At 41.2% G+C, this 24,079-nt stretch overlaps 1 protein-coding gene across 7 annotated transcripts in view; it reads left to right on the top strand.

The window, feature by feature from the left end:
• Positions 1-24,079, top strand: part of grid2 (glutamate receptor, ionotropic, delta 2) — a 410,310-nt gene that overhangs the window by 197,201 nt on the left and 189,030 nt on the right. For all 7 annotated transcript variants that reach the window (XR_008415513.1, XM_053869669.1, XM_053869670.1 and 4 more), the window contains exons 3-4: positions 395-682; positions 11,587-11,792. Coding sequence is in view for 6 of the 7 variants with exons in the window: in XM_053869669.1 (XP_053725644.1) it covers positions 395-682; positions 11,587-11,792 (494 nt within the window). In the remaining variant the exon portion in view is untranslated. The remainder of the gene's footprint in view (positions 1-394; positions 683-11,586; positions 11,793-24,079) is intronic.

The raw sequence follows: 24,079 nt of genomic DNA, 5'->3' as shown, positions 1-24,079 counted from the left end.
TAGATATGTCTTCAACAGTGACTATTGCAGCTCCAGCATGGTGTTCTGATAGCTATGATGCTATTTTTTTGAAGAATGTTTTTGCGATGCAGAGGTATGTTGTCTGGAGCTGGGAATGAATTTTGGTTTTAAAATATGATGACAGATCTTAGTGACCTCCTTTTTTATAGTAATTTGGAAGGTTGCAAAACCGTTCTTGGTTAGCATTTTAGGCAACGATGTAAACAGAGGTGCGACAACATGGTCATTGAACTCATAGCTGGTGAAAAGGAGTGCAATATTTCACAGTAATCGTGAGTTGTGTTTGAACTATGCCGTCTATTTTTCGCAGTACATCAAGCTAATTTTTGTTCTCCATTCTTCCCTGCACCCCTCCCCCCTCTCTCCCATACAGCCTGCGAGCTGATGAACCGTGGCATCCTGGCGCTGGTCAGTTCAATTGGTTGCATGTCGGCTGGCAGCCTTCAGACCCTGGCCGACGCCATGCACATCCCCCACCTCTTCATTCAGCGCTCTCCGGCGGGAACCCCTCGCTCTTCCTGCCCTCCCACCAGTCGTGTCCCTGGAACAGATGACTACACCTTAATGGTCCGCCCACCTGTGTATCTCAACGAGGTCATCATGCAAGTGGTGTCTGAGTACAGCTGGCAGAAGTTCATCCTCTTCTATGATTCTGACTTTGGTAAGGTTTATTAGACGTGACCATTAAGCACTGCGAGCTACTTTTATAATATATTCCATTAATAATACAAGGAGTTTTAAAACTCGTGCTCGGAGCCAGATAGTCTTTCGTCCTCACGTCTGTATTTAGATAACTTAATTCACATTGTCACAACTTCTTGTCTGTCATGGCCAGCGCAGGTTAACCCACTTTACAACTAACCTAGTGATGGGTAGATAAGGTATCATAGCATGGTATTGCAGGGTTGATGAAGCAGTGTCACTAGACGGTGCTTTTTGTTCAGAAGAACCCGAGGTTTCATTGAATCAGACAGCAAACACTGCCAAAATCAGGGCACTGTTTCATGAAACCTCATTTGCCCTTAAATACAGTGTCATCTGCCTATAACATGGTAACACTTGGTCAGCTTTTTTTTTTCACATCATGTCACTTGTGAGACAAGACAGGAGTTGAAAATGTGAAATGGCAATGACATAAATACGTTTAAGTTATTTTGAAACATTCTGTAGTCTGCATCCAAACATATATTTGACATATATTAGAACATTGGCATATTATAACTTATATTTTGACACGAAATAAGACAGGATCTAGATCATGTCACACACTTACTTCACGTTCTGCTCACCTGTTGAGAATTATTCCCCAAATTTAACCATTCAGTCGGCATCATTTATAACTTTCATGTCACACACTTACTTCACGTTCTGCTCACCTGTCGAGAATTATTCCCCCAAATTAACCATTCAGTCAGCATCATTTTGAACTTTAAATTGAGGCGATGGTGTCAGATTCGGGGGAGAGTCTATTTACTGGCTAACAACGCAGTTGTTCACAGAGCTGCACAAACTCTCCCTCACCAGTGACAAAGCCCGAGCATGGTGGAACCCGACCCCCTCTGTGAAACCAGCCAGACACATACAAATGTCTCTTGACAGCCTGGCAAACGAGGAACTTCAAATACAGCCTCCCGCAGCATAAATCCTCACGGCATTGGTTTGTCTTCATCCATGCTGTTTGATTTCACACTTGTTCCTTGTGCCTCTTCGTTTGTTTTGTTTCCAACCCATTAACTTCACTAAAAGACCAGAAGACACTCCAGTGTCCCTCTGCAAAGTGGCACTTTTGTTCCACCGTCTCAGGTCATGTGAGTCCACGGCCAAGTCTCTGAGGCTGATCTCACACTCCCCTGCGTGTGCAGGTGGACATCTCTGGCTCTTGTTCGTCTCTGCTTTCAGGAGCCTGATGGTGTGTTTGCTTTCATTCCTCTCATTAACTATCTTCATTAGTAAACTTACTGAAAGTAATCTAACTCTGAGACACAGTCATTACAATCATCCGATAATGGGCTTAAAACTGTGCAGCACTTCACAACGCTCCCTAATGGCGCCAGACGCGATCCTCTCTGCCCAACGCTGATGGAACGCACCTGCCTTGTTTGAGAGAGACATTGACTACGCGCCGTTCGCTGCCTCTCGAATTCCATGTCGACACCGGGTGTTAATTGAGCTCCGCTCCTTTGTGATCAATTTACATGATTAATATGTGGTCTCCATCGATTTTTTCTTCTGAGAATTATGATCTGAGTTAGCTGCAAAGAGCGGCTTATTGTGAATTGGTTTTCAATATCTGCTAATGTGCTGTGAATGTTTCACACTTGAGAACTGCCTTCAATTCTATCATGAAACCAAGCAGGAAACAGGTGGTTACGGTGAGCTCAGAGAACTTCAGTATTGAAAGTGTGAGCGGTGCTGCACAAGATGTGGAGATGGAGCTCTGTTGCTCCTTTCTTGTCCACTCTGAACGTTTCTGCAACCTACAGGTTTATGGAATGAAGCAGCAACAAGTGTTCTGAAGAGTGTCGGCTATACAGCCATTCACATCTTCTCTGTAGCGTTGGCTGAGCTGAAGCTCTAGTTCTATTTGGGAAAATGATATACTCCACTTGAGATGTACTCCCCTCAAAATGTCCTGGTTTTTCTCAGCAATCGTTCCAAGACGGTTACCACACCAGGAATACATCCATACAAATTGGACTCGGTGGTGGTTTTCTCTCCCGCCTCACAGAAATTCTAAAGCTCTCCTCAAGGGAGAACAGATGAACTCCTCAGGGTAAAATATTTGGACAAATTATTTTGATCATGTTCAAGACAAAGACTTAGGGAGCAAGAACAAGTGGAGACCATGACCAATGAGGTGGACGAGACCAACTGAATACAAAACAGAAAAAAATCTTTTGTTGTAAGAAATGAATGTGTGCGTCTGTATTTCTCATAGACGTTTGGTCTCTGTCTTGGTCTGGCCCCCTTCATTGGTCTTTGTCTTGACTCGGTCTTGGGACCTTAAGGTCCTGGTCTCTGTATTAGGTGGTCTGGACTACAACACTAGACTGTGAACTATGCTCTTGATCGTGTGCCTTCAAACAGTTCCTAGAACAATTGGAGCAAATGTTCATCCCTTATTTTCATCGGTTCATTTGAGGAGAGCGCAGCCTGGATTCCAAAATAAAGTTCTGTCATAAAGTTCTGCAAGATTTCATATGATGATGTAACAAATCATCATACGACGTTAAAAGTTTGACAAGGTGATCTCTCAGAAACATCACATTAAATTCATTCTCCGGCGTGCGATATGAGCAGAGCCAGTTCACATGAAATGCTTCTTGCCCGGGCTGGAATTGCTGCACCCCTCTGATTTAGCTCACAAATCCTCTGGGTGTTCTCCCAGCCACAGAAGGGTCTTTGAAGATATCACCCGTAGTCCCTAATGGGCTCACCCCTTGTTGCTTGTTGAAGAAGAGAGCAGAGAAAATAAGAGTTGAAGTATTGAAATGATTTTTTGAGCCACTTCGTCTCTGCCATCTTGTTTGACAGCCCGACATTACATTCCTTTGTTCAGCATCAGGCAGTTTTAAATTGTATAGACAGTGAGTGTGAAAAGAGAAGAACAGATATTGAGTGAAGTAGAAATATTCCCTTGAGGATTCACTATCTTTCAAGGAGAGTTTGGCTCAGAACATACACTAGGGTGTGTCCTCCCAAATGAATATGGTGCAACTGTCCCACTCCCTATTTTCAGCTCCAGTGGTCCATCTTGAACACTGAGAACACATGTTTTCTCTCTATTATCTCCCTCTTCTCCTGTACTTCATCTCCCCCACACACACAATACTCCCACGCCAGTTATTGCTTTCACTCCATTCCAATCTCTTTCAGTGTCAGCTCTGTAAAACCTGTAGGTTTAAAGATGTGATACCAATGTCACCTTCACTGTGAACAATATTTTAAACATGTGACTTAGAGCTTGGAATGTTTACAGGACATAAGAATCAGTTGCTAATAACCATCATATCTATATAGAATAATACGTTTCTTAAAGAAAGTGTGTCGTAGCAATGCTGTACATCTAGGTTTAGAAGGGGTAACTCCAGAGGATGATACACTTGTGATGAAAATGGAAGAAGGACAGAGCATTCCATAGTGAAATATGAGGGCGGGAAAATGAACGGTAATTACTGGAAATGTTATGAGACGTAGCCTTTCATATTAACCTTCAGTCCAGTGGCGTAAGTGTTCACTGGCAAATGTCAAGTTGAGACAATGCGCCTGAAATTAACTCATCATACTTTTACCTTTGGAGAGAAGCTATACACTCAGCTCTTTCATAAAATGAACTAAGACTAAATAATGGAGTTTTTGGTCTAAAAAAAAACTAATGAGCAGAAATAAATGAGCAGATGAGGAATATAAATGTCATAATTTCAAATAGCATAGTCATAAAATACGACAGATCCATATAAAATGGTGATTTTTTTAATTGTTATTTATTTAATTATTTTTAATAAAATGTTCTATAAATAAAATTCTATTTCATCTGAATTAATTAATTAATATTGCCTCAGTTATTGTGCCTCCCTCCTCCCCCCAGTTTGGAATCACAGCATAAGACATCAAACCTGCAAAATTTCTTTGAAATGAGTTGTGAAAACTGTACTCAGGAGGTGTTCAGGAATTTTGAAAAGCTTTATTCTGCCACAATAAACCCATTGCATCATGGATATTTTTCAGGCCAGATCCATCTGTAGGCCAAGATACATGCTCCCCGTGACACACAGCCGGCGTTGCGACATCTTTCTATTGAGGCGTCTGTATGTCACTTCTTTTGGATAAAAACAAATTTGCATTCTGTCTAGTCAGACATAGGACGGTGCAAACTCACCGTAGACCAAGTGTCACGACTCAGGAGAATGACACCCTTGTCGAGGTGAGAACTACAGCCTGAGGCGGCTCATTGCTGTCTCTCGTCCAAGCTGCTTCACACGTTACTTTGGTGAAGACAACTGACTGCAAATAAAGCTCCCTGTGTGCTTTCTTATTTTGTAGATGCACACAAATAAACCCATGCACTTTCCCTCTCAAATTCCATCTCCGTGAAAAATCTCAAGAAAAAGAAATTCAATTTTGTAATTTATGAATTTAGGCACACCTTTTGACAGCACATACAGAACATCCAGAAGCATTTTATGACAGAGAAATGAATGACAATAGAAAAGAGCTGACCCATTTTCTTATTAGTCTGAAGTACTATAAACATCTGCTTAACCATCAGTGCAATTTCAATATGGCTGACCTTTCAGTCAAACATATTTCAAGTATTGTATATCATGTTCATGCTTAGCATCGAACAATGTAGAATGTTTTGGGGGGATATTTGTCCTTGAAAGGAGTTTAAAATACACAAAGGTAGTTGGTACGGGAAGAAAAGAAATGGCGAGGGAAGGTATCTTGAAAGCTTGCGTGAGGGAAGATTTCAAGGAGAAAAGATTTGGGAAGATGGAGAAGGTGAAGTAGACCTCAAAGATGCCTGAGCCTTTTATTGAGCTCTCTTTTTTTCTCTCCTGTCTTATTTGAAACAAGTGTTGGCTAAGCTCGCTGTAGGGGACCCTGGGAATGTGGCGTTTAAAGATCCTGGAATTAAAAGAGAAAGGAAAGTCACCAGAACTGAAAGTATGGCCACAGAAGAGTTGAGATTTAAATTGAAAAGGGCAATTGTGTGTGCAGTTAAGGGATTTTTTTTTCTCCCAAAATGGAAGCACACTTCCAAAGTTTTGACTCAGATGGAGGGCGGGGCACTTTTAGCTGTGACTTCAAGTGAAAAATTGATTCTCCTGGCCTCATTTTAGCGGGAACTGGACCATCACATCTTTTTTCAATTTCCAGACACAATCCATATTTTAATAGTTGCTGGCCATTAGCGGTACAACAGCAAAGCCAAGAGCGAGGGGAACAGACAGCCATACATTAAAACAAATCAATAACTTCTGCAGCTTTAATAATTCAATGATCCCATTAGCGTTGGCGTCCTTTTGTCTCACGTGATAAACAGTTAAAGACTTTATTGAAACGTTTGAAAAGGTTCCATGTCAATTTATCGATCGTCATCTGTCATACATCGTGGGATGGGTTTCACCCGAAACATCCCAGAATATCATGCTCATGTGAGGAAGATAGAGCGGGAAATCAAAGTCTGATTTGAGTCGAGGAGAAAAGGCGGTGAAGTGTTCCATTCACGTCTAATCCCACTGATTGGCATTAGCTCCAATACGTTTCTAACGTCATAATCCCAGAACTGGAAGACAACACTCGTAGACATCTGTCTCATCACTCGCTTTCCCGTCATCAGGAGCAGTTTCATCAGGAGGTGCCGTACTTCTCTTTTCCCTGCCGCATCTGCCGTCTATTACTGAGTGTGCTGAGAGATTCCCGGCCCATCGTAGAGAGCCAAGAGGGACACGATGAGAGTAGACTCAGAGTACAGTATTTAAGTCCAATAAATGCAGTGGTACCTCGGTTTTCGAATGTCCCGGAATTCGAACAAAAATTTTGAGATTTTTTTGCTTGGGATTTGGAACGAAAATCCAGAACTTGAACGCCCCCGAAAAAAGCCGGAAAAAAACATAACGTGCGCGGCACTGTCACAGGGGAGGTGCTCGCTCTCGATACCTCTGAGACTGGAGCGCGCACTGCAGGGTTTGATGTCCTGTTGTCGACTGGAGCTGGGACAGGGATGAGGCGAGTCTGGGACAGAGCGTTACTTGGTTTATGACTTTGTCACAGCCAAACTGCACAGAAGCGCACATTCAGAGCTGGACACGCACCGGGCACCTCTTCACTTCTGGAGAGACGTCACTCACTCGGCAACCCCTCCCACATGCAGCGGCCACACACCTAGACAAACAGCGCACCTGCAGCAGACACTCTACATAGCCTCCGTAGTCTCCTGCCAGAGCGAAGAGGAACAAACAGCCCATGTCCCCGATGAGAAGGGGATCCGATCTGCACGTCTCTGGGTCCGGGAGACATACAAGTCCTGAAGAGGTGGCAGGCTGCAACCAATTACCTTCTCAGCAGAACGCACAATGCGCTGCAGTCTTTTCTTGTCCCTGGAGGTGGCGCTATTGTACGGTGATAGAGGAGGTGAGGATGGACTGGATAATGGCTGTGTAGAACTCCATCAGCAACTTTGGTGGCAGTCATAGTTTTTGTAGTCACAATCATGAGTGACAACCACTTGTGTTTGAGGATGAGTTGTTTCCTTTGAAACTCCAATTGAAACTGCTTTGTCACTGATATTGAATGGGTTGAAAACAGTCCAACTCAATCTCAGAGTGGGCCAAAAAAAAAAAAATCCCATCTTCCATTAAGACTTTTAAAAATATTTTCTGTTTCAAAACACAAAACCTACGTCAGATTTTCATTTTTGTCTTTTCTTTATATTTTCCAGAACAAAATAGAAAGAAAGAAGCAAATGCATATTCTGAATTGGAGTGCTGCAGCAGGATTTGTTTCTTTGGAGTCCATGTCAGATCGCTTGTCTTTCTTTCTGTAATAGAGGAATAATCAAATGCTGAGTTCAGTCAATCCTCTTATAGATTTCCCTATCAGCTTGACTCTTCTTAAAAAGACAGGAAACAGCAGCACAGTTCAGCTTGTGAACAAGACAGACGCAATGAACTTGTCTCACCGATTCTCTGCGGTTGAACATTAATGCTACTCAACAGCTTCCTTAAAATAGATTTAACCTCAGGCTTCAATCGCACCAATCTAAGCGGGGGAAGTGAGCGCAAACAAGGAAAATCCCTGAAAATGTAACCGGCACTGACACATGCACGAGGCTTAATGTTTGGTGTTTAATTTTGTTTTTCGGAAGATGAGGATCATTTGCAAGTTAAGCAGAAGAGGTGAGACGGGGGAACAAGGATTTGACAGACAGCCAGGGAGTTAGGAATCTCATTTGCAGATCTTTGATATTTTCTCCAAACCTGACTCCGGAGGGTAAACTTTCGCAATACAGAACGTGGCGAAATCTCCCATTTGGTCCATTTGAGTTCTTGAAAGCGTAAAGTTCACATCAGTGTTCTCTCCTCTTGTCTCCCCGCAGACTGGGTGTTCCCAGAGATAGCTGCTTTTCCCTTGACTTTTTGCTTTCTATTTTGCGTCTCTGGCTTTACCACTGGAGATAAAGTAAAAGCTGTTCTTTTTTCACGCAGAGGATGTCAAACTTTGAAAGAAAACAGAGAAGACTGTGTTGTGACAACTGATGTCCTTTGCTTTAGTAAAAACAAAACGCTGGAAAGCCATTCAGAGAACACAGTCCTCCACCAAGCAACTTGTTCTCTAATGCAATCCAGCCTAATCTTGTGATAGCATTTGAAAGTGCATTGCTATTCTCAATAGCAAAGCGAAATTCTGTTTGGATTCTCAATATGATTGAAAATCTAAAGAGAGTCACATTTATATTTTACAGTGCATCAGTGTAACATGGGCAACACTTCATGTTTTGACCATTTAAAATTGATAAGCTGGCAAATCCCATTTTAGTGTAGGTAAAATCGGATTCAGCGAGTCCAGCAAAAGTACATTCTGTACACATAAACAAGTTAGTTAAAAGGCTGTTCCATATGAGACACCACTGAACACCAATGGCGGTGATATCACACTGTTTCTGTCGGCTTGTCGGTACAGATTCAACCTAAAGTTGAGAGTTAGATTTACTCTTTTTATCCAGTCCCACATTCATTTCATCACTTCTAATACCCAGTTTTTCCTGATAGATCTGGAATGGCATGGCAAGTATATCAGCAACTTAAGCTGTCATGGGTTAAAGAAGAACAAAAATACCTGTTGGTACTCTACAGCAAGGTCTCTCTTGCTCATGAGTCTCCTTCAGGCAAGTGCTTACCCAGTCACAGGACAGGTGCATGTCAGAAACTTGATCTGATCTATTCATGTATAGTATTCAAAAATATTATCAACACATTCACTGAAATAGATTCACTTCTCCAAGCGTGTTTAGGCCTTGCTGTTATGAACTCATATGTTACTCTGACTTTGAGATTCAAAAAGTACCGATTTGTGTGCTAGAAATGTCCTAAGTTTGACTCGTGCCACAGTGATGCCAAAGAAGGCTTGCCACATGACAAAGCTGAACATTTTTCCATTATTCCTCTCCATGATAATACATCACTCTTTGATAATATCATCAGCTTCCTCTTCAACGTCTTCCTCAATCCCGCCTAGCCTGCTTCCTACTGTATGCTTTGAAAGCTGCAGGCAGAGACCTCATTTGGGAACATATTAGGTGTCTCAACTCAGAAGTAAGACCTGTGGTGGAGGTGGAATCCCTGTATGTTCCCTGCAACACTTCATTACCTCTTGACTTTGACTTCACATCTATGTCCTAGAGGATATGTTGAATAAAAAAATCTGTGTTACTGCAAAAACATTCACTTTTCTTCGAGTCTTGCTCAAATGATTTAACACAGCTGAACTTCTATTGATTAAAATATGTATTGATAAATACTATATTGAACCACAAACCCACTCTCACTCTCACAGCTACATCAGCTACTGTGTGATCATTTGCAAAAACAAATGTGTATACTGAATCCAAAAAGCTGGTTGAGGGTCTGGGCTCGGTGTCATGGTGGCTCAGGGGAACAGACCCAAATGCAAAAATCGCTGCTGGTGTACAGAGGACTCGACACAAAGAGGATAAGTTTAAATATATAAATCTACAGAAAACAGGGCACGAACAGGAAACAAGGAAACCAAAGTGCGTAGTGAGGAAAACACACAGGGACGGGGAAAAACCTGTAACAGAAAATAGGCGAATAAAAGTCAAGTCTAAATAGCAGGGACAGCAAAAATGCACTCGGATAAACTCACTAGGCCCAAATGACGAAAAGCGCTCTGTGGCGGAATAAACACACACACACGAGGATGAAAGCTAACAAGAGAAAACAAAAGGTGAGTTACAGAAGCACTCACAAGAAGCACAGAGCTAAAAGTCAGTCAAAGAAACAAGGACACGAACGTATGATCTAAAAGTTCTCAAACAAACTGGAACAAATGCATGAGAGGAAGATCTTTATTGGTGGATGCAAAGCAACCATCTGGCAACACAGTCTGGAACCAAGGTGTAGAAATCAGTGTGGCTTGATTACAGGACAGGTTCCAGCTGTGTTGCTGTGAAGCTGAAATGAAAACAGGAAATGGAAACAAATGACAAAATAAAAGCACAAGAAAACAGACACATGACACTCAGGACTCTGGACTGACCTGTTTTAAAATCAATACACTTATTAATTTGTTGTTACCTAAAGTCAAGCAGGCTTGATTTTATTTGCAAAAATGCTGCTACAAATGCGGAAAATCGTCTAGATAAAATGGAAAACATTGACGTCAGGTAACATGCCATCAGGTTACAAGGCCGCAGCCAGAAAGGTTTGATTTTAATTTACATTTGCTGTATACTTTAATTCATATGAACCTAATTGGATTTTATATGGATGGTTCATAAGGTTGACCATTTTATTTGTCAGTTTCTAAACCTTGTAAGGAATAAAAAGTCACTCTCAATAAATGCAACATGACATGTTAATAATTGAATGAATATTACACTAATATTACATTCAAGACAGGTAAGAGTACTTCTTGCTCATACATTTGTCATCATATATATATATATATATATATATATATATATACACCCTGTGAATAGTTATTTGTATCAACTGTTGCCCCTCTTTCTCACCAAACGTGTGGGTGTGAATGGGAGCTTGTAGTGGTTACGTGTGCAAAAATAACACTGTGAAGGAGAGAACAAGATCAGAGAGGAAGAGGAAGTGTTTTTTGTTTTTTTCCCTTAGACTTTTGGTGCAGCTTTGGCTATTGTTCATTATACGTGATTTTTTTTTTTTTTTTTTTTACTCGTCTGTTTAAGCAGCAAAGCGTTGTAATTGAGGCAGTCGCGCAGGAATCCCTGCCCTCAGGTCCTGTACAAGTCTAATCGATTCTGTTAATTGTTCAGATGAGACACTGGCAATGATGACAATGTCATCCATTTTCCTGATCAAGTAGTGAGTTAGCTGCTTTACACAAGTGTGTTCACACATCAGCATCCGCCGACACGCCATTAGCAGAACAACCACCCGGAGCCCTGTCCACAAAGTGACCTTGAATAAACAATGAGCTTACCTGAGTAAGGTGGTGGATCCACCACTAAAAAGGACAATTTTAATTGTACTGATAAAAGACAAATTTTAAAAAATGTTGTCATGTCAAGTATTTCTTTTTTTTAAATACATTTTTTTAAATGATATAATGCACCACACCTTCTTGATTTTCAGACTGACTGCAGTGAATCAAAAGACTCCATTATCTGGGCGATAACCTAGCAGCATAAGAGCGGGCACAAAGATATCACAGGAAACATTCAATATCTCTGTGAGGTATTTTAGAAAAGAGATTTATAAATGGCCCCCAATTGTGTCTCGTATTATTCTTTTATCTGCGCTGTATTCTTTTGAATAACCTTCCCATCTTCCTTCTATTTGCCTCCAGATATTCGTGGCATTGAGGATTTTTTGGACCAGACCTCGCAGCAGGGGATGGACGTGTCTCTTCAGAAAGTGGAATCTAATATCAACATGATGATCACGAGCCTATTCAGGACTATGCGAGTGGAAGAGCTGCATCGTTACAGAGACACGCTACGGCGAGCGGTGCTATTCATGAGCCCAGCGACGGCGAAAGCTTTCATCTCAGAAGTAAGGATGATCTATCAATTCGTATTTTTTCATATTTACAAAAGGATTGGCGCAACGGACTAGCCACTCTCATAGACACACACCGGGAGCACATGTTTTATTTAAAGGTAGAGCTATTAACTCTTTTTCTGCACCATGTGCTGTAAGTGTTCTGAGCCTTAACAAAATGTCCCGGCTACCGGTCCTTAGGGGCCATTTTAAAATGTCACACAAGCATATGAACGAAGCACTTATGGGTTTTTGAGCTTCTCTGCACGCAGTGGAAAACCATTGAATTATAAAGAGCCGGCTCTGCAAATAATAGCTCGTGAAAACATGCTGAGTTTGTGCTAGATGTACACTTTGAAAACCTGTGATACATCTGATGCATATTCTGTGTATTTTACCTGATGCACTGCGTAGGAATATGTCCAGACGGAATTACACTGTAGGTAATTGTGCTGCAGGACACTGACGCACAGGTGTAGCTTTTATCTTTGGATTACTCACCTCAGACCAAAACATTTATGGCGCCTGAGCTTTATTTATCCCTCCTTCATCTCAAGAACACTGACTCACTTGAATTAAGAGAGACAACCGACACCTTCTCACTCCTAAGGCATTGTATATTGACAGACGTTGAGTGGACTTTGGTTTCCCAGGGTGACGCAGAAGTTGGCCTTCGAGTTGCATGACGCGTCAGATCTTCAATTGAATTTCCCCTCCCGCAGCACATCCTCATGCCGTAGGCAGCACGTACTGTACTGCATATGTGTTAAGGGCTAACCATGGGGTGGTGCTTCATACGGTTCTGCTCTTCTACGGCGTATTGTAAGTCCATTTGGTGATTGCTTTTAAAGGCCTTGCACACCAACGGCGATGAACAACGATTACGAACAGAACATCCGCATATATGAGGAGGGAAGCTAATCTGGAAAGCCTTTGAAGCCTGTGTAGTTTTTATGTGTTTTGTTCTTAAGAACCGGGTGCTGGGATATGAACACAATGAAGCAGTCTGCCATGTTAAATACTTTGGTACGTGACGTGTTGGGGACATTCGTTTTAATTGGTCGGATGTGTGCAAGACTTAAACGAAAAAATAAAAAGCGCAATTTTGCTCAGCGTTGCTTGCATTAGAAAAACAGCGGGGTTGAAAAAAATAAAGTGCAAAATAACTGCATGAAAAAACACTCACCTGGTGTGTGAAATCACATAAGGCATCACATATTGACAGACGTCGAGTGGACTTTGGTTTCCCATTGTGTCGCACAAGTCAGCCTTTGCAAATTTAATTTCTCCTACAGCAGCATTTCCTCGCACTTTATACCAGCCTGTACTCTATATGTGTTGAGGGTTAACCACGGAGTGGTACCTCGGTGGTACCTTATCTTAATACTTTAGAGATTCAAGGAGCAACCATTTTAAGCTCTTAACAATTATTTTACGCTCACTTCTGTTTTTTCAACACAAGGTTGGAGTCACGAGTCACTTGTGTTCATCCCTACCAGCGTTTATTTAAACATCATTCTCAAACATAACTACGTGCAATACCTATACTATATTAAAATGAAAGCTTTTCCCCAAAAGATTGTATAGTTCTGATAGTTTATGAAAAAAGGCCCTCCGTCATTTGAAGTGGTGGGAAGGGGCTCAGTCCCATGCGACTTGTTCTCAGCACCACTTAATTAAAAGTGACCTCGCAGAGAGCAATGAGGCCTAATCTTCAGTCTTCTCTGCACTTTAGAAGTCATGAATTATGTTGAAGGAGAAGATTGGAAATACACTGATATTTTCTGTTTTGTTGTCCTCATAATGTTTATCTTATCTAGAAAATCCATTACATTATATATAGATTGGAACTGCCCTCACATTCTTATGATTCCTGGCATCTTGCTTCAGATAAACAATGAATTGCAGGATATTGATGACTCACTGTTCTGCCATTCGCTCCCATTTCTGTGATAGTTGTTGGACAGTGCGACGTGATTTTTAATCCAAATCACAGCTTTGTTAAAAGCGAAATTGATTATTCATAGTTCCTCCATTTCCCCTTAGTAAGGGTTGACAATGCTGATCTTAATCTGTTTTAGTCAGCAGTGTTTTATTTGGAATGAAGTGTCAGGAGATGGTGAAGATTGGTGGGTAAGATGGGCTGCCATAGTCCTCCTAAAAGATGATGTGATAATAGAAAGTGGATCACTCAGTTTGAAGTGATACTCCAAGAGGGAGGAGTATTTTAGGCAGTTGAGGACACTGCGTTGGTCGTGTCCCTGGAGAGGAAAGAGCTTTCTGTTGCTCAACATTCCTACCTTCACGTAGGATCCTGTGATTTCCATGCTGAACCAAAATTAGTTTTCTCTGCAGGGTGACTGGACTCTCCCACGGAGATGGGATGAGAAGTTTAGTCTCTTGCAGAGGGGCAGAAAGCATCACTGCTCCTCTGCATCCGGAGAAGCGATTGATCTCTGGCATCTTGTCGGAATACCTACTGGAGTTCTCCCTGGTGGATTGCGCCATGCATGTCAAACTGGGATGAAGCCCGAGAAGAGGGCCTCAGAATTCCCAGAGAAGACCAGGGGGGCGGCACCTGGGGAGAGGGGAGCATTTGTCTCTTTTCTCAGACTGCACACCCTCCGACCCGACCTGGGCCCAGGAAAAGAAAATGAAAGGATGCAACAAAATGAAAGAAATTGTGAAAAATTCAGAACTACATTGTTTAACTTTGAGTACTATTGTCTGCGATGAATGGACATGAGTGTAGTATAGTGTATTAATGTAATTATTTCAATGCAATAACTTGAATGAATGAAACAAACTTGATCATGTTTCCATTTACCACTGAACTGAACTTTGTGAACAGATGTGAGTTTCCTGGGTTAATGGTGAACCCACTGCGAAAGGGACAGAGAGCAAGTGAAATAACAGAGGAGAGTCGTCCTGATCACCCAACGAGCTGTTCGATCAGCAGCGCGGTAACCTGTGTTTTTGCTGTCTGCACCAGATAAGCTGGCACAATGACAAAACAACACCGTGGCTGCTTCATCTGGGTTTCTGATTCTGCTGCTGGGAAAATATGGCTCGCTTGCTCCAGTCTTCAAAATGCTGTGAGATGATATGGCCTCATGGGAAATGTATCAAAAGCAATTTGCTATTTTGTTAAACAACTTCACAGACTGGAACTAAACATCTTTTAATTCATTGCTCTTAACCAGTATCTGTGACAGTTTGTCTGGGATGTCCATCATTGCACCTGAAATTCATTGTTCTGGAGTGTAAAAATTGTCAGAGGAACCGGTTGTAATTTCAAGTGTATAAATGGAGCATCACCAGAACATATATTGAATCATTTAGAAAGAGAAATGTGACAAATAAGAACCTTATTTAGCCTGGAACTATCTTTATGGAGACTGAATACCATTTGGAATGATAAAGGCTCAATCTGCTCAGTTTGCTGCTTCTTCACACGTTGAGTGGAGAAGAACTCAGGTCTGAGGTTTGAAGTATTACCTGTGTGCTTGATGTCTAGCCAATGTAGCTTCCATATTGCATTAATTTTTTTATGTTTCCTAGCCTTTCTTCTCCATGGAAAAGTTTGGATCTCAGTTTACTCTCGGCAGCACATCAAAGCCCAGCTCACATATGCTCGGCATCTTACTGCGGAAGCTTTATCATGCTCGGCATGTCACGTCAGGCTTATCCTGAGCTTTGACCCGTGACATGCTGCTGCTCATCTTGGACGGTCAGTGTCACAGCCAGCGCAATGACGGCTTATTACATGTTCACGTGGAGTGATGTACCAATGTAGTTGTATGTTGCAGGCTAAAGGCATATTTTCATTTTCAATTACAAGCTTATCTTTGAGGGACCGGCCTGCACTCCAGTCTATGATTGAAGTTTGCACTGTAATTGAAACATGGAAGAACTTAAATTGAGAAACACCATTCTTCTGGGTGACAACAGTTGTGACATTTTTTTTTCTTGGCGACCGATCATCAGTTGGTTGGCCAGATTCAGCAAAACAAGTTATGAATGAAAAGACTGGGTCAAAATATGTCACCATCCGACACATTCTGACTTCTAAGGCGTCACCAATACATTCTCACAGGGGGTGAAAAGTCCGGTATCCAATAAGATACTGTCCAATTTAGACTACTGTGTAGTCTGATAGTAGTCTGACATGTGCAGTATTGTAAAACATAAACCGGCAGAACAGGAGAAGATGAGCCTCTTCTGCCGTGCTACATCCAGTATTTGTCTGTACGGAGAAACACCTCCTAGCAAAAACAGAAAGCATTGTTCCAGTCATCTGTACCTGGATTTTGTTCTGTCCATTTGTGTTCCATTATTTTTAAACAAGGGTTCACAGAGATGGCCGACATAAGTCGCCAGATCAGGGACTTGTGACTTGCTTAACAAACATTTCCAAGAACAAGGCCTAATGATATTTCATTTACATTTTTCTGTGTCTGATCTCCCTGAGGGATGTTGTTGTTAATTCTTCAATGCAGTGTTTTTTGCACTTGTGCATTGAAATGAAAAATTAAAGTTCGCACTTAAAGACAGTCCAGCTTATTGTAATTTAATGACTTGACTTGAGACTTGCTTGACCCTCACGATAAAATGGCTCGTCTTATGACTGGAGACTTGCTGGAGACTTGCACGTGTGACTTACTCCCACCTCTGAACCTTCACCTGCGAGTGCTGTTGCATCTGAGGCAGCCAACTTTGCTGCTGCGTATACTGCTTCTGTTGCAGCGATGGACGTGCAAGAGGAATCCAGTGTTTGTGAATGAATTTACTGGTCATGGAGTAAACATGAGCGCTGACACAAAAAGCAGCTAAGGCAGGGAGAGTCGATTGGACCCGGTTGTGTACATGGATGCCGACCTGATCAATGATCAGCATTATCCGGCCGCTCGATCCGAACGATGAGCCAAATCAGGGTATTTTCTATGCAGTATTTTCATTCAGACCAGGCATTTATTCCGATGGTTGGATCGAGTGAGTACACGCACACTGACCCAATCAACAATTGGCGGAATCCTCTGCTCTTGAGTGGCTGAGATTCCCTTTATGAAATTCTATTTCACGTCACAGGGTATATGTAGCGCCTTGTGATCATTTGCCAAGTGCTGATGAAATCTCGGGACACTCAACCCATATGTCCTGACTCTGCACCAGTGACGTGCAGTCAGGGGAGGCTGTCAATCTTGGAAAGAAAGAAAATGTAACATGAAAAAATATATATTTAATGGTCATATTTATCCATTGATTTACACTATGAATGAATGTTTTTTTTCTTTCATCAGTTTATTCAAAATCGCTGAATTTTCACATTTACTGTTCAAATACTGAAAAGAGAAACGCGGTGAGGCAGCCGCCTGCTGAGCCTCACCATAGATGTTGCAATGGCTCGACTAACCGTGCTGCCATGCTGTGCATTGTGAATGTATTGCCGTCTCTCTGTATGTCGCTATTAAAATGTACAAACACTTTTGCTATTCAAACTAAATTTCTATTGTATAGCTGATGGATATGATGATTTTTTGGGTCAACAACGGTATGTGTGTTACTAGTTTCTTGTGCTGAGCGATCATAAAATGGCTGCGAAAAGTCAATAAGTGAGGCAGTTCTCCTGCCTCATGGTAGGGGGCGCTTGTGATCCCAGCGATTGTTCTTGTGAAAACAGAATGACAACAGAATGAGTGACAACAAATGGCATATATTATTTTTTCTTCTACTTTGGCCATACTTTCAAAATGGAGGGCTACATGTCTGAACTCAAACAGTTTTCTAAACTGGACTTTCAACTGAAGCAGGAAGTAAGGTAAGACCATAATAACGCTTTTATTGTTGTTGTTGTTGTTTGAATTAAATGTGCTTTTTGTATCCTACAGTTTGTTTGGCAAAAAGCCGACATGAGATTTTAAACATCACCTGTTAACTGCTGCCAACCAAATGGTGAATAGGCTACTCTGCAGGGTTCATGTGTTTGTAAATCTGATTGTTATGAAGTCAGTGCCTCACCAGCCATAAACCTCACTGAATGGGGGCATCGACATTGAACAGAAGTCCACTTGGCGATAGTCTAGAAGGTACGGCGAAGGAGTGCGAGTGTTTTGAATCATAGAACTAACAGGCGGACCCAAACGTAGCCTTCAGCTTCATGAACAGTTCGTGCAAATGGTGTCAGTGATGCATTTGAACTTGTACAAGACTGGAGCAATGTCAAACACAGCTGCTCAAAGGCGCACTTTTGCCAGTTTTTTGATGCGACTCGTCGTGATGTCACAGCCGGCAGCTTTTAACTTTAAAAACGAGTCTATTATAATTTAATTTAACAAGCCAAAACAAGCTTTTATCTCCGACTTTAATGCAGGCACGTAGCGCGCACACACATGCACACACTTCTGCTCATCAGATTACTTATGCAAAGAAGTGGAAATGATAAATTTTGCCATTTGATCTCAAAGCGTTGAAGTTTTAGAACGATGGCATTTTGGGACTTTTTTTCTCCCTAACTGACACATCTTAGCTGAAGGACCATCAAACGGGAAAGCAATGATTCCAGAGATGACAGATGTTGCAAATTAACCATGAAGGGAAATATTCAGTGTAAAACATGTTGAATAATTTACGCCATGAATCTGACTGGTGCCACTTGAAAAAGTTTTTATCCGACTTCACCGACTACCTGCGAGTCTGTCTGGCATTTCTGTTCACCAACCTACAGTGACAGCAAGACAATTGCTGGCTGTTTTACTCCAAGTTTATGGGGCTATAAAATGTTAAACCAATCGAAGAGAGGTTTTTAATTCATGTTTCAATTTAATCGATAAATTATTTCCTTTTTTCCACAGCTTTTTTCCACATTGACGTCGACAAAACGGCGCTAAGATGGGTTACTTGCTCTCCCAGTGAGTGCAATAAACTGCTGCTTGGAAGAAAAAGAAAAGCTTACTGAAGGGGGTGGACAGTGTCGTGGTGGTTCATCTTCATCACGTTGAATTTTGTCATTTTAATTATTTCCACAAACGCATAATAAGAAGCAACATTCCCATTATGTCTCCCCCCCTCCCATTAGTCGGCGCTGTCATTGTAAGTTATTACAACACAATGCTAAACAAATGAATTTGAGTTCTTAATAATCCAAATATATGCTGTAATTAATAACACTTTTCCATTTTGTGCTAATTATAATAGCAATGAGCAACACTTCCGAATCATCGAAGTCAATCTGACGAATTATTACTGGACGCAGCAGCCATGAATGAAACTTTGACTTTATAGTGTCTTTCTTTCTTTTTTTTTTTTCTTCCGTTTTTAATTTAACAAACATGCTCCAATGGTCCATTTCAGATGACTTTCACTCCATGTTTTAATAAGCTGCCTGGATATTAAACTACTGTGTAGTGCAGCAGTTATTACACAGTAATGAAACATGGGACTTAAACATATTACGAGATTTGTAGCGGTGTGTCAGTTACGAGAAAACGAAAAAAAAACAAAAAAAAACAAAGTGAGGTTCTATTTATTTATATTTTATTTTTATTCTATTTATTTTTACGTTTTGCTCGATGATAGACTGTCAGAAAGATACCGACAAAGCTATACATATGTGTGAAGTCCAGGTAGTGGGCAGAGCTCCAGTGAGGTGAAGAGGGAAGTGAAAGCTGAAAAATGGTAGATCCACAGGACAGTGGTGAGGACTGCCATGTTGTTTGGTTAAGATTGACTCGGAAGAACAAGATCAAACATTACTATATTAGATGGTCAACTCAGGAGCCGAAGTGTGGCCAGGTGGTTTGGACATGCGACGAGGAGAGAAAGTAAACAGAGGAATTGTGGAGATGGAGCTACCAGGAAAATGGCGTGGAGAAGGACAATGAAGACATGGATGGTCAAGATATAGCTTGGGGGCTGACTTGCTGAGGCAACCCTTGAAGGCAAATACATAGAGGTGTGAAGGGTGGGGTCCAGTAAAGGAGAGTGTGCCAACTGAATACTGTGCTTTGTTGCTCTATTTTGGAGAATTTACACAAACCAAAACACGCTGGCTTGATGTAGCAGCTTCATGGTTTTTGATACAATAGATTTATGATGTCGTCCTCTATAATGTATAATTCATAATGCTTGCCGAAGTTGCTGTTTGTGTGTGACAGTGAATCGTCATTCCGGGCGGGCGGGAGTTAAATCCGTGGTGGGGCCTGGGCCCTTCTCATGTAAAAAAAAAACAGCTCTTATCGTGAATAATTTGCCTTTTGGATCAGCAAATGTATTCATCTAATAAAGCTTTCAGTCAGTTGGAGCCATTCTACCTCGCACATTTGCTGTTAATGAATATGTATTTTATATATTTTAATTATTTTCTATCCCTGTCAATAAAGAAAAAAAAGAACAGAGTTGAACTCCTTCTGAGGTGGATGATTTGAACCATAAATCAGAAACAGCAATGTTGGAAATCGACCAATAATTATGTATAGGTTTATGAATCGAGCCGTCTGCAGGTCAACTGTGTGTATTTTACTATAGTTTCAGCTGGAAGTTATTATGTTGTAGATTTATGTTGAGCCACTGAAAATTGTTCATTATGCTGAGTACCTCAGCGTCCCCTGACTGGTTGATGAAACGGTGGCATCTCTCGGAACGGAGGGGAATTGGAGTCAGTCCAACAAGGAAAGACAGGGACTTGGTTACCGCACAGCAATTTGATCGGCAATATGCTTTCATCCTTTAAAGGTTTATTCTATGCGATTCCTCACTTTAATATCCAATTTGAAAGACAGTGTGGATCAAGATACATTATTTGGCAATGTGCCTTTAAATTTACATGCTGATAAAATATCCCGCTCTGCAATTCACCTCATTTACCATTTATGTATAAGAGCCTCGGTTAAAGTGGAGGAATAACTGACAACTTGGAAAATGTGGAGCGATAAAAGTAATGGAAAAAACATTATTTGTAATAAGCTGCCTGAGTATGAAATATGTGTTTCAAACTATAGTGCAGTAATTATTACACAATAATGGAACGTGGGACTTAAAAGAGTTGTTACGAGAAAACAAAACAAAAAAAAAACAAAAATTGAGTTTCTATTTTTTATTATACTTTTTGGTTTTGTAAACATTCTCAATGATAGACTGTCAGAAAGATACAGACAAAGCTACACATGTGTGTGAAACACTTGGTATTAGTCCAAGTAGTGGGCAGAGCTCAAGTGAGGTGAAGAGGAAAGTGCAGGCACGGTTGAACTCGTGTCGAGGAAGCTGAAAAATGGTAGGTCCATAGGACAGTGGTGAGAACTGCCATGTTGTTTGTTTAGATTGACTCTGAAGAACAAGATCAAACATTCCTGTGTGGTCAACTCGGGAGCCAAAGTGAAGTTAGGCATGTTGGTTTGGTGATGTGATGCAAAGGCCCATTTCTGCTCAATGTTACATGTGGATATGAATACGGATGCAGACTTTTGTTTGTGCTCTGCGTTCATTTCGTCCGTATTGTACGTTTCCACAAAGCGGAGCAGCATCACCGGAAACCATAGGGGCAGCGTTTCTGTTACTTCATAGCTGTAATGAGACACAAAGAAGACATAACAGTGGTGGAAATTCTTCGTTTGCAAGAGGTACGTAATACTTCTTCCACTGTGGTCATGTTGGTTTTGAGGTTTGTCGTTGTCATAAACTTTTGATTCTGGGCTGCTTGTGGTGGAGTTATTGGTAAACAGCAATAACAACGTAAAGAACACTTGGAAGCATCAGATGAGTTACAGTAACATTGTTTGAAACATATGGGTCCAATTTTGTTTATAAAGGGGGCATAAATGGAACTGAGTGAAAAGAGTGTTACAAAATGGCGGAAGGTCCGTGTCTTTGGCCGATGAATTTGTGCTTCAAGGACAGAAGAAAGGTGTCGCCCATCATGGAAATTATGTGATCCAAAAGATATCCCAAATTTGGACTGACTGTAAACAAGCAGATTCCATTATTAGTAGTGGTGAAGAACTGGTGGAGAGCTGGGGCCTCATGTATCAATGCTTGGTGTGGACTCCTACTTTTTTAGATTTTACTACGGCATCACTCTGGAACAAAAATATCCATCAGAAAGTTGCTGCTACAGTATTTGACGTCTTGGGAATGAGAATTTGTTCTGAGCCAAACCTGTTAAAAACCCTGTTAAAATGTACAGTAAGTCAGGAACCTTAGCCATGTGATGGCTCGACATGTCGTTTTTCAAGAAGAGTTTGGTTTTCACTGCTCATTAGTGGAAACTGTTATGCAGTGTTGTTGAAACTTGGCAGTCGGAGATGTCTGCTGTTCGAAATGAGCGATGTACGTTGCTTGTTTTTGATGAAATACAAAGCCATCTTGACGTGGGATACAAATGTGCTGTCCGTGTGAAGAGAGCACCAATAAAACAAAACCCAGCATGTGCCAAAGCTTTTACAGCACCACAAAGTGTGTTCACGTGGGTTGACCCTAGTGCGATCGGGTGCCATTTCACACGTTACACAGTGTATTGTTAGCATTTTTTATTTGCAGTGAGTCAGAATTGGATCTCTCTTTGTTGCTGCAAATTTTAGTTTCAATGCCAGAAAACAAATTTATGAAGTCATGTGGGATTGACAGGAAAGACTGTAGTGTGTATGATTAATTTAAAGTGTGTGCTGACCACATTTCAATGTGACGTATAGCACCGGGAACTCAGGACCGTGTTCTTCCTCTGCATCTTCTGTGTCTTCATCAGCAACCAGTTCTAGAATATCGACTATAACTGTATGTCGAGAGGCTAAAAACCTCACTGTATATAATGTGTTCATGCAAAATACATTGTTCTTTTCATGAATGCATCATTTATATAAAGCTTTATGAAAACATTCCAATTACAGCTGCGATTAATTTGAGTTACTTATTCAATTACAGTGGTACCTCGGTTCTCGACCACAATCCGTTCCAGACGGCCGTTTGAGAAGTGAATTGTTCAACATCTGAATCGATTTTTCCCATTACAATGAATGGAAAAAGAAATAATGCGTTCCAAGCCTTACAATAGTCTTTTGTAGGAGTGAATGTAGAGTGTCTGCTGCAGGTGCGCTGTTCCTCTATGTGTGTGGCCGCTGCATGTGGGAGGGGTTGCCGAGTGAGTGACGTCTCTCCAGAAGTGAAGAGGTGCCCGGTGCGTGTCCAGCTCTGAATGTGCGCTTCTGTGCAGTTTGGCTGTGACAAAGTCATAAACCAAGTCACGCTCTGTCCCAGACTCGCCTCATCCCTGTCCGAGCTTTGTTGGAACTCCGATTTGTTTGAATTCCGAGACGTTTGAAAACCAAGGCACCAATGTACTTGAATTCCTGTATTACAGACATTGATTGACTGTTCAGATTCTACTTACATTTGATCATTGTGTTGCCAAATATTAAAGTTCAATTAATCTTCATAAATTTATTTAACACCTTTAATGTGTTACTTTTTTTTTTCTTTGTTTTTCCGTTGAGTGCCACCCATAATTATGTACTTATAAGGCACCCGTAACACCACCTGGCAAGTGTGTGTCTCACATCTCATTGAACAAAAACACCTCTTCTTTATCAAACATTTTCAGTCAGGAAGAATTGAATTGAATGGTTCTGTTTGTCTACTTGTATAATTGGAAGGCAGGAGAAGTCACCTGGATGAGTTGCGTTCAGTTGGCAGTCATTAAAACCTTAGTTACAACAAGGTTTTACTGATGATGATGAAAGATAATTCAAGGGAAATTAAATTAAACTGTCCTTAATAGGAGTGGAGGATATTTAAGCATGAAACAAAACACCATGGGATGGGAAGGAAGAAAGGGGACAGGGGAAATTAATAAAGATTAGTGGAGATTTAAATTGATAAATGCAGCGACTGTGATTTATTTTACAAAACCTCTGAAACTAATGGGCTCTCTATCTGCTGCAACACGTACTGCTGCAGGCTTTTGGAGTTTATCTTAAATTAATGTTCACATGCGTGGCCCAGCCTGGTTTGACTTTGAAATTTGTGTTTGTTCTGAAGTGGAGTGTGGAAAAAAAAAAAAGAGTAAGTTGAAGGGCAGGGAAGAAAGGCTGAGCTGATAAAGAACGCTGACATGTCAACGTTCAACAATGGCCACGGTTTCAGATCAAACTGTGGAGAGCGATGGTGACCTCAAAGAAAAACTAGTGCAACTGTTAAATGAAATAGAAAGGATGTACGTGATGAAACCATTTTTCACTCTTGCATATTGATGCAAAATTTTAAATAAATCCAGCAACTGCTTTCAGGAAGAATATAGAAAAGTGACCTTTAGC

Source organism: Synchiropus splendidus, chromosome 7 (genome assembly GCF_027744825.2).
Source record: "Synchiropus splendidus isolate RoL2022-P1 chromosome 7, RoL_Sspl_1.0, whole genome shotgun sequence".
NCBI lineage: Eukaryota > Metazoa > Chordata > Actinopteri > Syngnathiformes > Callionymidae > Synchiropus > Synchiropus splendidus.
The sequence above is the reverse complement of the archived record's forward strand: the minus strand, read 5'-3'. Positions and strand labels throughout refer to the sequence as shown.